At 41.5% G+C, this 13,255-nt stretch overlaps 1 protein-coding gene across 1 annotated transcript in view; it reads right to left on the bottom strand.

Moving 5' to 3' along the window:
• rasgef1ba (RasGEF domain family, member 1Ba) overlaps positions 1–13,255 on the bottom strand; it is a 78,567-nt gene that overhangs the window by 43,255 nt on the left and 22,057 nt on the right. Inside the window, exons 5-6 of the mRNA XM_078402088.1 lie at positions 4,075–4,287; positions 561–635 (exon numbers count right to left, since the gene is read on the bottom strand). Of these exons, the coding sequence (XP_078258214.1) occupies positions 561–635; positions 4,075–4,287 (288 nt within the window). The remainder of the gene's footprint in view (positions 1–560; positions 636–4,074; positions 4,288–13,255) is intronic.

The raw sequence follows: 13,255 nt of genomic DNA, 5'->3' as shown, positions 1-13,255 counted from the left end.
GACTCTCCCACCAGTGGAAACATCCTTTCCACGTCCACTCTGTCTATGCCTTTAATTATTCTTTAAATACATCTTAATATTATTAAAATAGTCAGTTTTTTTCTGTCTTTACCTTATTCAGAAACAAAATATAACTTTGTTTCCTTTTTTTGTGGAATAAATCATGATATATTGGATGCACACATGGGGAATTCCAGTAATGTAGTTTATATAACAGGGATAGGCTGGCTGAATACAATTTAAAATATGTTGCTTTCAAGTAGTTGACCTTCTGAACAAAGCACATCATTTATGTGAAATGATAAACCACACTCCTGACCTCAGGGACAATCAGACTGCTGTAACAGCAAGTGCTTGTTCTGGGAAGATTTATGTGTTTATCAACTGCTCTTTTGAAGTTAACAAGATCTAAAGTTTGTCTGGCAAGGACTAGTTTCCCGACATGTATGTGAATTGAGGCACTGCAGAATGCTAAACTTAAAATTAACAATAATAGATTCTGTATTTTGGGTGAAGAATATTGAAAATTATATTGATTAGTGACTGGAGACAGAGTATACCTTGTTGTTGTCCAAAAGATCTTTGTGTGCAAACGCCTGGACAAATTCTTCAGGTCCGATATGACTGAGTCGTTCCTGTAGATATAAGAAAAAAGAGTCAAGCATAATTTAGTTTAGTTTCGTTTATTATTGTTACGTGTACTGAGGTACACTGAAAAGTTTTTGCTGTGTGCTGTCCAGTCAAAGAAAAGACTATACATTAATATACTTATAATTAACGAACTATGAAATTATTCTCATTTTAAAGATTAACTTTTTCTTAAATTTAGGTCAAAATAAAATTGGGTATAATCATCTGTGAGCAAGTATCTGCTTTTTTTGGGCCAAACATAAAAATGGCCGATCTCTGATATAGTTAGGTTTAATAAATACATCATTCTATAAACCTATAAAAATACTTAAGATAATAAACATTTATTGCAATCTTCATAATATATGACATAAGCCTATCTAAGTCTATACTTTGTGTGTCTTCCATGTACATTAAATTAGTTGTATCCCAACTGAATGTTTCTCTTAATGGAAAGGGAAAAGATTCATCATCCCCATATAATAAGAAAGGTAACTTTGTTCATCATCCCAGGAAAACAGAAATGTTGATGTTATTGATCCTCGGTTCAAATATTGAAACTCAACTCCTAACGAGTCATTAAAGTTTTAATCATGCTTAATCTTAAATTCATTGTTCGAATATGCATTTCATCACCATCGATTTTAATGTGGTATTGCCAGTATCATCTTGTCCTCAATTCAGTATATTTAGCTCACTAGTATTGAACTGTACTTAATATTGTATTTCTGTGTGAGATATTCATGTGATATTCATTTCATCTTCCCAACCTTTTGGCACCACCATTGATAGATCTACATCCATCACGCATAAGTATGCAGTTGAAACTATTCTTTTAAAATATTGCACATTTGAATAAACAAAATTTCTAACAGTTCCTTAGGTTTTTTAAAAATCATGCAGCTCTTAACTGAAATTGTAAAAGTGCTCCTGATTCGCAGAGGTTAAGAAATAAGTAAAAGTTTCCAAACAAAATAATAGTTTTAAAGGTAACATAAATAATGTATAATAAGTATTGAGGTGTTCTTTAAGGAAAGACTTGTGTTAGAACCAGAAGAAAAAAAATCTGCTTTACAAATTATTACAGCTTTGAATTTTATGTGCACCTGTGAAGAGCAAAGGGTTGAAAACAGTTCTTCAGGATTACACTGAAGTGTCATAGAGTCATAGAGTGATACAGTGTGGAAACAGGCCCTTTGGCCCAACTTAACCACACCGGCCAATATGTCCCAGCTACACTAGTCCCACCTGCCTGTGCTTGGTCCATATCCCTCCAAACCTGTCCTATCCATGTATCTGTCTAACTGTTTCTTAAATGTTGGGATAGTTCCTGCCTCAACTACCTCCTCTGACAGCTTGTTCCATACATCCACCACCTTTGTTTGAAAAGGTTACCTCTCCGATTCCTATTAAATCTTTTCTCCTTCACCGTAGACCTATATTCTCTGGTGTTCAATTCACCTACTCTGGGCAAGAGACTCTGTGCATCTAATGTATGCAAATTTTGTCCTTGAAATTTATGCTTATTTTACTGGAATGAATCTTGAACCGTAAACACTGATGTCGGCACAGCTGATGACACTCATTAGAGTCGACTCTGAAGTTCAGAGGTAATCAAGAAAAGACAACAAATGTTGGCAATGCTAGTAATATCAATATCCTCTGAACCAACAGATTCCTTCTCTACAGGTTGATGCACTAAAGTGATACAGCAGAAAGCTAAAAAACGTTCATAATTATTGTTTGTGTGAAGTGACTGTTAATCTTTGAAAATATTTAATTTTAATTTATACCCAATATTTCTTTTTCTGTTCTTGGAGTGAATCCAGGCGCATTGGCTTCAATCCCATCTTAATCTTTGTCAACGTAACTTTATAATAATTAACAGCTCAACTGTAATCTCAGACAATGATGAAAATGTGCCTCAGAGTACCGGGTAAATATGTCATCAACCTTAAAGCTGTCTGGAGAAACGTTTGTAAATTTAATTTGAGAAGTTTATTAGAAGTGGGATTGTTGATGTTGTTGAACATCATCGTCAGGAGGAGGCTGTGGCTGGTTATGATTTCACCTGGGTTTAAACGGCGGCACGGTGGTGCAGCGGTAGAGTTGCTGCCTTACAGTGCCAGAGACCTGTGTTTAATCCTGGGTGATGTCTGTGTGGAGTTTGTACGCTCTCCCCCCGGACCTGCGTGGGTTTTCTCCGGGTGCTCCGATTTCCTCCCACACTCCAATGACGTGTAGGTGTGTAGGCTAATAGGCTTGGTAAAATTGTAAATTTTCCCTTGTGTAGGATAATGTTAATGTGCGGGGATCACTGGTCAGCATGTACCCATTAGGCTGAAGGGCCTGTTTCCACACTGTATCTCTAAACTAAAAATATAAACAAAATAGCATTGCCCAATCTATTCTTTATATTCTCTCTAGTCAATATTTGTGCCACTATCCAAACCAAAACTTGGCTTTGTGCAGAAAGCATTGAGGGGAATGTGTCTCCAGGAAGCAAAGAATCATTTTACAATTGTCAAATATACCCGACACTGCACCAGGACACCCCTGATTTGTTCGACTCGTTTATTATAATGGATCACCAGATTACAACAGTCCACACAAATTTCAACAGGTTTGATGGAAGCACTACATTCTTCTGGTTCAAAAGCTTTACATTTTAGGTCTTGAGCTCGTATATCTTTACCATATTCTGGAGGAGTGCTACATGTTCTGAGGTGCTGCCTTTCAATTATCTGACTATTTAACAGGATAAAAATGATCCCATGACATAATGCTGGACCTGCAGATTTCTCCTGAAAAGCAGGCAATATTCACCTCCCACGCAATGCAAGGGTTAAAATTTGACCAGCACATGGGTGATGATCTAGTAGAGGGGATCCAAGGTTATCGGTTTTGGAATGGACATGGGTGGTGAGTCGCAAGAATTCCTTGCTCCAAAAGTGTCTTCCACTGCTCATTCAGAAGCCAATTTAACTCATGAGGTTATAAATCAAGCAGCTCCACAATTTGCCAACTCAGTACTGTGTACTAATAAAACTTGTGCTATAATATTTCTTCTTGAGACATCACTAATGAACTAATTCAGTAAATACTGATATTTGACACTGATGATAAAACAGGAAGATACTGAGCACCAAATGGCATTCCTGCAATCATTAACATAATGTCCATTGCCCTGTACCAACAAATGTATTCATTACAACTTGGTTTTAAATAAATTTTATGCCAGTTCCATGAGTTTCCAAACATAAACTTTCAAAAGTTAAGAATTGAAGCTTACATGGTAGAATGAGTGAGTCATCATAACAAAACGGATAATACAACTAAATTATGGGCTATAAATTATAATCCCATGGCATAAATATGATTTCACATTAACACATTATTTATGTTTATATAAGACTCATTATTATTTGACATTAACACACTAACCAGTTCTATATGTGTTAACTGCTGTGCTAAAGTGTATGGATCATTGCAGATGGTCATTACGTCTCTCTGGATGGATTGTGGTTTGGTCCTTAGCACAGTTAATCGGTCGGTGGCCGAAGCATTTAATTTTGAGAGAACTTCCTCATACTGGTTAAGGGCAGCAAGCTTCCTGATCAAATTCTGAGTCATTTGCTGCACAGATTTCCGATGTAGCTGTCAGAGAAAGAGAAGAAGAACATAAGTGGAAAGGCAAAGTCTGGATATAGCTTGACATAGCAATCAATTTTGGGCATCAAACATTTTGTTGCAGAATCCATCAATTCGGTTACAGAAAATGTGCAGACATTTCAAGTGTTTACTGTCCCACATTTGCACTGCCTGTGGCCGTTACAATTTGCCCACTTGTGAGAATGGAATTGATGCTGGAAAGTGCAGTGAACTATGTTGCAGACCACTGCACAGGCTGCTACCCACCTGGTAGCAAGGAGTTAAAAGGCAAGACAAATAGTCACCACAATCCTCGGAGAAGCTGTTCAGAAAATATTGCAAATACAGAAAATATTGCAAAGCCAAGTTAATGATCACAATGCAAGCCAGGGATCGATATTTCAACCTGTGTGGTGAACTGAATGGTATTCTACAACAATTGGCAATTATATTGTTGTTCATGTTTTAAAATTAGTTTTTAAATTAGTATATATGGTATAACCACTGGATAAAGCATCCTGTGTTTGCAACAGAATATGCACACACTTTAAATCAGTTTGCAACATACAATGGGCGCCGAAATTAGATAAATGAACCAATAAAGGGATACAAACACATCTAAGAGGACACACAAGGAATTGCAGATGCTGGAATCGTGAGCAAAACACAACGTTCGGGAGGAACTCAGCAAGTCGTACAGTATCTGCGGAGGGGATGGATAGATGACGCTTTGAGTCAGGACCTTTCTTCAGTCTCAAAGTCTAAAGAAGGATCCCATCCCAAAACGTCATTTGTCCATTCCCTCAACAGATGCTGCCTGACCTCCTGAGTTCCTTCAGAACATTGTGTTTTGTCAGACGCATCTGAAAACTGTCTAACTTTGTAAAGTTGGGTAAAAGAAAATAACTGCAGATGCTGGTACAAATCGATTTATTCACAAAATGCTGGAGTAACTCAGCGGGTCAGGCAGCATCTCGGGAGAGAAGGAATGGGTGACGTTTCGGGTCGAGACCCTTCTTCAGACTGTAAAGTTGGGTTTCACTTGCACTGTCAGCAATTGATGAGAGCAATTGTAAGTTTTAGCAAGAGTGTTGTGGCTGTTTGATATACACGTAGCCGAATTTCCATTTTAATGGAAGTCATGGAATTTATAAATTGTGAGAACAAGAATCTGCAAATGCTGCATAAAAACAGAAAATACTTGAGACATTCAACACGTCAGGAAGTACGTGCAGAAACAGAGTTAATATTTCTAGTCATGAGAATGGAGACAAAAAAACAATATGTTTAGAATTGCAATTAGGGGGAGGCATGGAAAGCACAAAGGAGCTGTTTATGACAGGGTGAGGATGAGACACTAAGTATCACAAGTGGTGGTGAGTCAGTGCAGTGGTTAGGTTTGTTGATCATTGCTGATCAGTCTGATAAGTGAAAAGATGCAACAGACAACAGAAATATGGAAGGATAAAACAAAGCTGGAGCCATGAAATACCAAACAGCGGTGACACTAGAAATCTGGGGGGGGGGGGGGGGGGACACAGGAAATTCTCAGCAAGATCAAGCAGCATTTACAGAGAGAGAACAATAAAGGTTAATGCCTCCCTTCAGAACAGGTCTGTACAGATACAGACTGGTTATCTAAAATTGTCGAAATTCGATTTTGCATTGGGTTTTGTGGGCAAAGGCCAAAGGCAGAGAGGTCAGAGTGTGACTGGAACGGAGGATTAAAGTGACAACAATAGGACGCAACCATAGGATTTTCAGCACCAGCCCTTTAAGCTTCTCCCTTCCCATCATCCAGAGACGCGGGTTCACTAGTGTCCGCTCTGGTGGGTGATGCCCTGCATTCTGTGCTCACAATGTGGTTCCCTCGGCATGAGAGAAACTAAATGCAGATTACAATCCAATACACATCCATTCCGTGCACAAGAATAACCCTGAACATCCAGTTATCTGTTCCAATTGCGATTGCTTTGTTAAATTGCTTCAATTTTTTTCTGAGCTACTCGCAGGGTTACACATCTGAATAGGACGCGAGGATGTTTTCTGATTTGCTTAAAGGGGACCACTGGGCCTGAGGAGTGAATCTTTACTCAGGGTGTGTAAGTACAAGGAACTCCACATGCTGGGTTACAAAAAAAAAGACACAATGTGCTGGAGTAACTGAGTGTGTTAGGCAGCATCTCTGGAGGACATGAATAGGCCAGGTCCAAACCCGAAACGTCACCTATCCATGTTCTCCAGAGATGTTGTCTGACCTGCTGAGTTATTCCAGCACTTTGTGTCTTTTTTTCTACCCTCGGGTTATGTCCTGTTTTAAGATTTTTTTCTTCCAAGTGGTCACTCCCTTCCAAATCCTACCTCCACAGCACCAGTCCCCAGGCTCCCTGCTCTTGCCATTTAGAGTACAATCATTTCTTATACCCACCCCACCAATGTTTCCACCACATATTTGGACCCAGCACTTGTGTATCTTTGCCTAAGACACTCTCACCTAATACAGCATTTTCAGCCAACAGCAGAACTGGTGGAGGAAAGAACATTGTATGTCCTTGCACATGCAATGCTGCTTCCTTCACAACATCCTGGTTATGTGGAGAACAAGATATTGCTGCCAGGGCTGCACACAAAACTGGTGCAGTCCCTCTGCATAGCAACTACTTAACGCATCTTTTGAGCTGCAGGATAATTTCTAGGCCAGCTACTCGTGCACAACTTTCAACGTACCAAAGGCGATGTTGATATCTATAGATGAAGCTGCAATAAATAGTATAAAAGAATCTTGAAAGGATATTGAGCCTCTGTTTCCAATAATCTAAAAGCAAAGGAAGCTTTGGATGTAGTGTTCACGCTGATGGTACAATAAGAAAAAAGGGCTCTTAATAGCAACACAAAAGTGCTGACTCAGTGAACAGATGTGTCTTTCTATTTCTGAATATTTTTTCATGTTCATTACTTGCTTCGAAGAAGGCTTCACAGATAATCTTGTGCTGCAAACCGCCTGTGAAACAAGGTCATTGATACCTTCTCCTGGCTGTACCAGAAGCAGCTAATTTTGCTGCATTAGTTGACTGTTAAATGTAATGGTCAGGATCCATCCAGTCAGTCACCATTTAATAAAATGTTATTAAAGAGAATAATGGCACACAATATAGTGAAACACACGATAAGGCAACAAAAATGATTTAAAAATGGATAAATAACACAAATCAAATATCAGCACAGAACAATATGCCTCTAAAGTCCATGGGTGACACAATGGTGCATTTAGAATTCCCATTGCTGTTTGTAATCTATATCAATGATTTGGATGAAAACATACATGACATGTTTAGCAAATTTGCAGATGATACAAAAGTGGGTTGTATTGTAGATAGTGAAAATGGTTGTCAAAAATTACAGCAGGATCTTGATCGGTTGGGCAGGTGGGCTGAGGAATGTTTGATAGAATTTAATACTGAGAAATTTAGGGGTGTTGCATGTTGGGATGTCTAACATGGGCAGGACCTACACAGTGAATGGGAGCAATCAGGGGAGTGTTGTTGAGCAGAGGGATCCAGGAGTACAGGGAAATAGTTCATTGAAATTGGCATCACAGGTAGATAGGGTGGTCAATTTCTGTGTTCCGTTTTGAGCACCATGTTATATGTTGTCAAGCAAGAAAGCGTTTAAAGAAGATTTACGAGGATGTTGTCAGGACTCGAGGGCCTCAGCTAAAGAGAGAGGTTGAGCTGGTTAGGACTCTATTCCTTGGAACACAGGAGGATGACGGGTGGTCTTATAGAGGTGTCCAAAATCATGAAATAGATTGGGTAGACACACAGAGACTCTTGTCCAGAGCAGGGGAATCTAGAACCAGAGGCTATAGGTTTAAGGTGAGGGGGGAAACATTTAATAGGAACTTGAGGGATACCTTTTCAGGCAAAGGGTGATAGATGTATGGAATGAGCTGCCCCTGGAGGTCATTGAGGCAGGTACGATTGCAATGTTTAAGAAACATTTGGACAGGTACATGGATAGGACAGGTTTAGAGGGATATAGGCCAAATGCAGGCAGATGGGACTAGTGTAGATGGGACATGTTGGCCGATGTTGGCAAGTTGAGCCAAAGGACCTGTTTCCATGCTGTACGACGCCATGAATGAATTGAGTTAATTAAATCCATGTAATTGTTTTTTTTATATACGTTAGCAAGTATATTTTGTGACTATTTGATTTCTTAATTAATTCATTTTGATTATGCTTGAATGTCACATATCTCTGGAATATTTGGAAACTTTCCTGGCGTTTAGCAAGTTTGGCAGCTGGTACTGCCAAGGACTGTAACAAAGTTATCTGCGGAAGACTTTTCGCTGTTTTGTGGGCAAGGAATAATTTGCTCCAAACATGATGGCATGATATCATGCATTGATTGCCCTACTAATACCCAGGACCTTGCCATTATAGAGCATAACTGCACTCAACAGCAGGTTGACAGATGCAGTCGACAAAGGTATATGTATACTTTACACATTTGTTTGCAGCAGGTATGGAAGGCTCGCTACTGGAGCCAAGTTCTGATCCAGTAAGTCTGCCATTGCTCCTTGTGATTCAATTTGTAACTATCCAGCATGTCATTTATATTCTATTCTTATTAGTATACTAGACCAAGTGGACCCATTGGGCCCAAACCTCTCCTGCATTGGTGCAGCACCCTCCCCTCCCACTCCACCCTTCCCTCTCCCTTCCCCCAGCTTCCCTTCCCCCAGCTCCCCCTTCCCCTCCCCCCCCTCCTCCCCCCCTAAGAGATAGATTTAAATTTTTAAATGTGAAAACTAAAAATAACACCAATTTCAATTAAACTTCTTCTATTAGCACCAAAGGGACGACGGTGAGTAAAGTGGCCCTGAAATTGTCACGCTATCGTGTACTGTTTTGGCTATAGTTCAGGAACAAACAAACGAGTGTTTTAGGATATAGATTTAAAATAACAAAGCAAGTAAACCCTGAACTTGTAAGTTTTGATCATATCCCTTCTTAAGCCCTATTATTAGGTTTTAATGCTTTGTTGCACTTTTTCACATTGCAAAGCTTACTGAATTTCTACAATTCCTTGCTTTTGAGAGTCTTTCGAGAAGCTTTACCGTCATGGAGTCAGATTCGTACAGCACAAGAGGCTTTTCCGTCCACTAAGTCCATGATGATCATTTAATAGCTATTTATACTAATCAGCATTTGATCTGTTGCCTTCTATGCCTTGACAATTCATGGACTCGTCCAAATACTTCTTAAACGTTGGCAAAAATCAGCCTCCAACATCTCCTCAGGCAGTGTGTTCAAGATTCCAGTTACCCAGAGTTGGGAAGTTCTTCTTTAGATCTCTTCTAAGCTTCTTCCCCTTGCCTAAACCTGTCCTCAAATTCTAATTACCTCTGCTATGGGAAAGGTTTCTCACTATCCTATCTAAGCCCCTCAATTTTGTATACCTCTATTAAGTAGTCCCCTACAAGGAACTATCTTATTACATAGATGTGGTTGATAGCTGCATGAATGGAACTACTGTTTGTTTTAGGGATATGAACTGTTTTCTATCGTAGCCAATAATTAGTTGAATACTCAAGTCAAGTCTAGTTTATTTGTCACATACATTTTCAAGATGTGCAGTGAAATGAAAGTGGCAACGCCTGCGGATTGTGCTAAACTACAAAACAGAATAGAAATATTTTTTTTAACACAAAAAATAAATTAATACAGTAAATTAAATTAGTCCCTAGTGATACGAGAGTTAACAGTTCTGATGGCCTGTGGGAAGAAACTCCGTCTCATCCTCTGTTTTCACAGCGTGACAGCGGAGGCGTTTGCCTGACCGTAGCAGCTGGAACAGTCCGTTGCTGGGGTGGCAGGGGTCCCCCATAATGTTGTTGGCTCTGGATCTGCACCTCCTGATGTATAGGTCCTGCAGGGGGGGCGAGTGTAGTTCCCATAGTGTGTTCAGCCAAACGCACTACTCTCTGCAGGGCCTTCCTGTCCTGGGCAGAGCTGTTCCCAAACCAGATTGTGATGTTCCCGGACATGATGCTTTCTACAGCCCCAGAGTAGAAGCACTGAAGGATCCTCAGAGAGACTCTGAATTTCCTCAACTGTCTGAGGTGGTAAAGTCGCTGCCTTGCCTTACTCACCAGTACGGCAATGTGTGTTGTCCATGTCAGATCCTCTGATGTGGACTCCCAGGTATTTAAAGCTGCTCACCCAATCCACAGTAATCTCATTTAACTCCAGTGGCGTGTACGTCCTCGGATGTTGAGTCCTTCTGAAGTCTACAATTACCTCCTTAGTTTTTGTGACATTCAAGATGAGGCTGTTGACTTGACACCAGTGTGCCAGAACAGCCACCTCCTCCCGGTAGGCCTTCTCATCATTATTGGAGATCGGGCCCACCAACACAGTGTCATCAGCAAACTTGATGATGGAGTTGGAGCTGAACCTGGCCACACTGTCATGTGTGTATAGGGAGTACACTAAGGACACAACCCTGGGGGGATCCTGTGTTCAGGGTGAGGGGGTTAGAAATACGTCTCCCCATCTTGACCACTTGGGGCCTGGTGGTGAGAAAGTCCAGGACCCAGGCACACAGGTGAGTGTTAAGCCCCAGTTTCAGCAGCTTCTCAGCCAGTCTGGTGGGGACTATTGTGTTGAAAGCTGAACTAAAATCAATGAACAGCATCCTCGCATAGCCCCCCTTCTGGCTGTCCAGGTGCAGAACCTGGGAGACCACATAATCCGTGGATCTGTTCGGACGGTATGCGAACTGCAGCAGGTCCATATTGCGAGGGAGGAAGGCACAGATGTGGTTCTTGATCAGCCTCTCAAAGCATTTCATGACCACCGAGGTGAGGGCCACCGGTCGATAGTCATTCAAACAAGCTGTAGAGGGATTCTTTGGCACTGGTACGGTGATGGATCTTTTGAAGCATGCAGGGACCATGGACTTGGCCAAGGAGAGGTTGAATATGTGGCGAGCACTGGAGCAAGCCGAGTGGCACAAGACTTTAGTACTCACCCAGATATATCATCTGGGCCTACAGCTTTTCTCGTGTTCACACGCGTCAGAGCCCTACTCAGGTCGTGCTCGGACACCGAGAATGTGTGCACATCCCCAGCGGTGGATCCCCCTCCAGCCTCGCTAGCCAGCGCGCTAGTGGCGTTGTTTTTAGATGGCGAGCTAGGGGTAATGTTGCCCGTCTCGAACCGTGCATAGAAGGAGTTCAAGTCCTTCTGCAGTTGTACAGGGCCCTAGTGAGACCGCACCTGGAGTACTGTGGGCAGTTTTGGTCTCCAAATTTGAGGAAGGATATTCTTGCTATTGAGGGCGTGCAGCGTAGGTTTACTAGGTTAATTCCCGGAATGGCGGGACTGTCATATGTTGAAAGACTGGAGCGACTAGGCATGTATACACTGGAATTTAGAAGGATGAGAGGGGATCTTATCGAAACGTATAAGATTATTAAGGGGTTGGACACGTTAGAGGCAGGAAACATATTCCCAATGTTGGGGGAGTCCAGAACAAGGGGCCTCAGTTTAAGAATTAGGGGTAGTCCATTTAGAACTGAGACGAGGAAAAACTTTTTCAGTCAGAGAGTTGTGAATCTGTGGAATTCTCTGCCTCAGAAGGCAGTGGAGGCCAATTCTCTGAATGCATTCAAGAGAGAGCTAGACAATAGACAATAGACAATCGGTGCAGGAGTAGGCCATTCAGCCCTTCGAGCCAGCACCGCCATTCAATGCGATCATGGCTGATCACTCTCAATCAGTACCCCGTTCCTGCCTTCTCCCCATACCCCCTCACTCCGCTATCCTTAAGAGCTCTATTCAGCTCTCTCTTGAAAGCATCCAACGAACTGGCCTCCACTGCCTTCTGAGGGAATTCCACACCTTCACCACTCTCTGACCGAAAAAGTTCTTCCTCATCTCCGTTCTAAATGGCCTACCCCATTCTTAAACTGTGACCCCTTGTTCTGGACTCCCCCAACATTGGGAACATGTTTCCTGCCTCTACTGTGTCCAATCCCCTAATTATCTTATATGCTTCAATAAGATAGAGCTAGATAGAGCTCTTATGGATAGCGGAGTCAAGGGGTATGGGGAGAAGGCAGGAACGGGGTACTGATTGAGAATGATCAGCCATGATCACATTGAATGGCGGTGCTGGCTCGAAGGGCCGAATGGCCTACTCCTGCACCTATTGTCTAGTGTCTATTGTCATCAGCTAGGGAGGTGTCGGTACTTCCAGTTGAGGGGGGGCTGCACTGGTAATTAGTTATAGTCCGTAGCCCTTGCCAAAGGGGCCTGGTGTCCTGCTGCTCCATCTGCGACTCCATCCTGTCCCTGTACCTCCTTTTTGTGTCTTTCACCACCCTTCGCAGTCGGTCCATTGCATAGCTATACATTCCCCATTCAAACTGTTCAGCCCAGATTACTGTGGCCGTTTTATTTTATTTAAAACCTTGGTTTGCGAGCAGAGTAAGACTGTGTGGAAGATGAAAAGGAAAGGGAGAAATCACAAAGACAATACAGCTTAGGTGAGATAAAGTTGCCACCCATTAGCTGGCTTGGGGGGGTGGGGAGGATTTATGACAATTTACAAATGGACTTTCCACCATCTCCAAACAAAAGGAATGATAGTTGGTTAAGTGGGGTTAATATAATTACTGTGATGTTTTCTGCTCTTCTAATCACATAAGACAGTTCAGACTTGAAAAATGTAACACCTTTTTTATTGCTTGCAGACTTCTCCAAACAAACCAAAATTAAGGTTGTATTTCCTACTTGTCCTGATTTAAAGCACCGCACAACCAGTAAATAATACGTTTCTAGTGGCTTTATTTTTCATCCAAATTCTATCTCCAGTCCTTATAGTTTATTTGAAAGTCTGTGGAGATCAGATTCCGCTCTTTTCCTTTACTGGAACATTTCAATGATGAAAAAGGAATCTTGCC

This window comes from Rhinoraja longicauda, chromosome 1 (assembly GCF_053455715.1).
Source record: "Rhinoraja longicauda isolate Sanriku21f chromosome 1, sRhiLon1.1, whole genome shotgun sequence".
NCBI lineage: Eukaryota > Metazoa > Chordata > Chondrichthyes > Rajiformes > Arhynchobatidae > Rhinoraja > Rhinoraja longicauda.
Note: the sequence above shows the minus strand (reverse complement) of the source record. Positions and strands in the feature narration are given on the sequence as shown.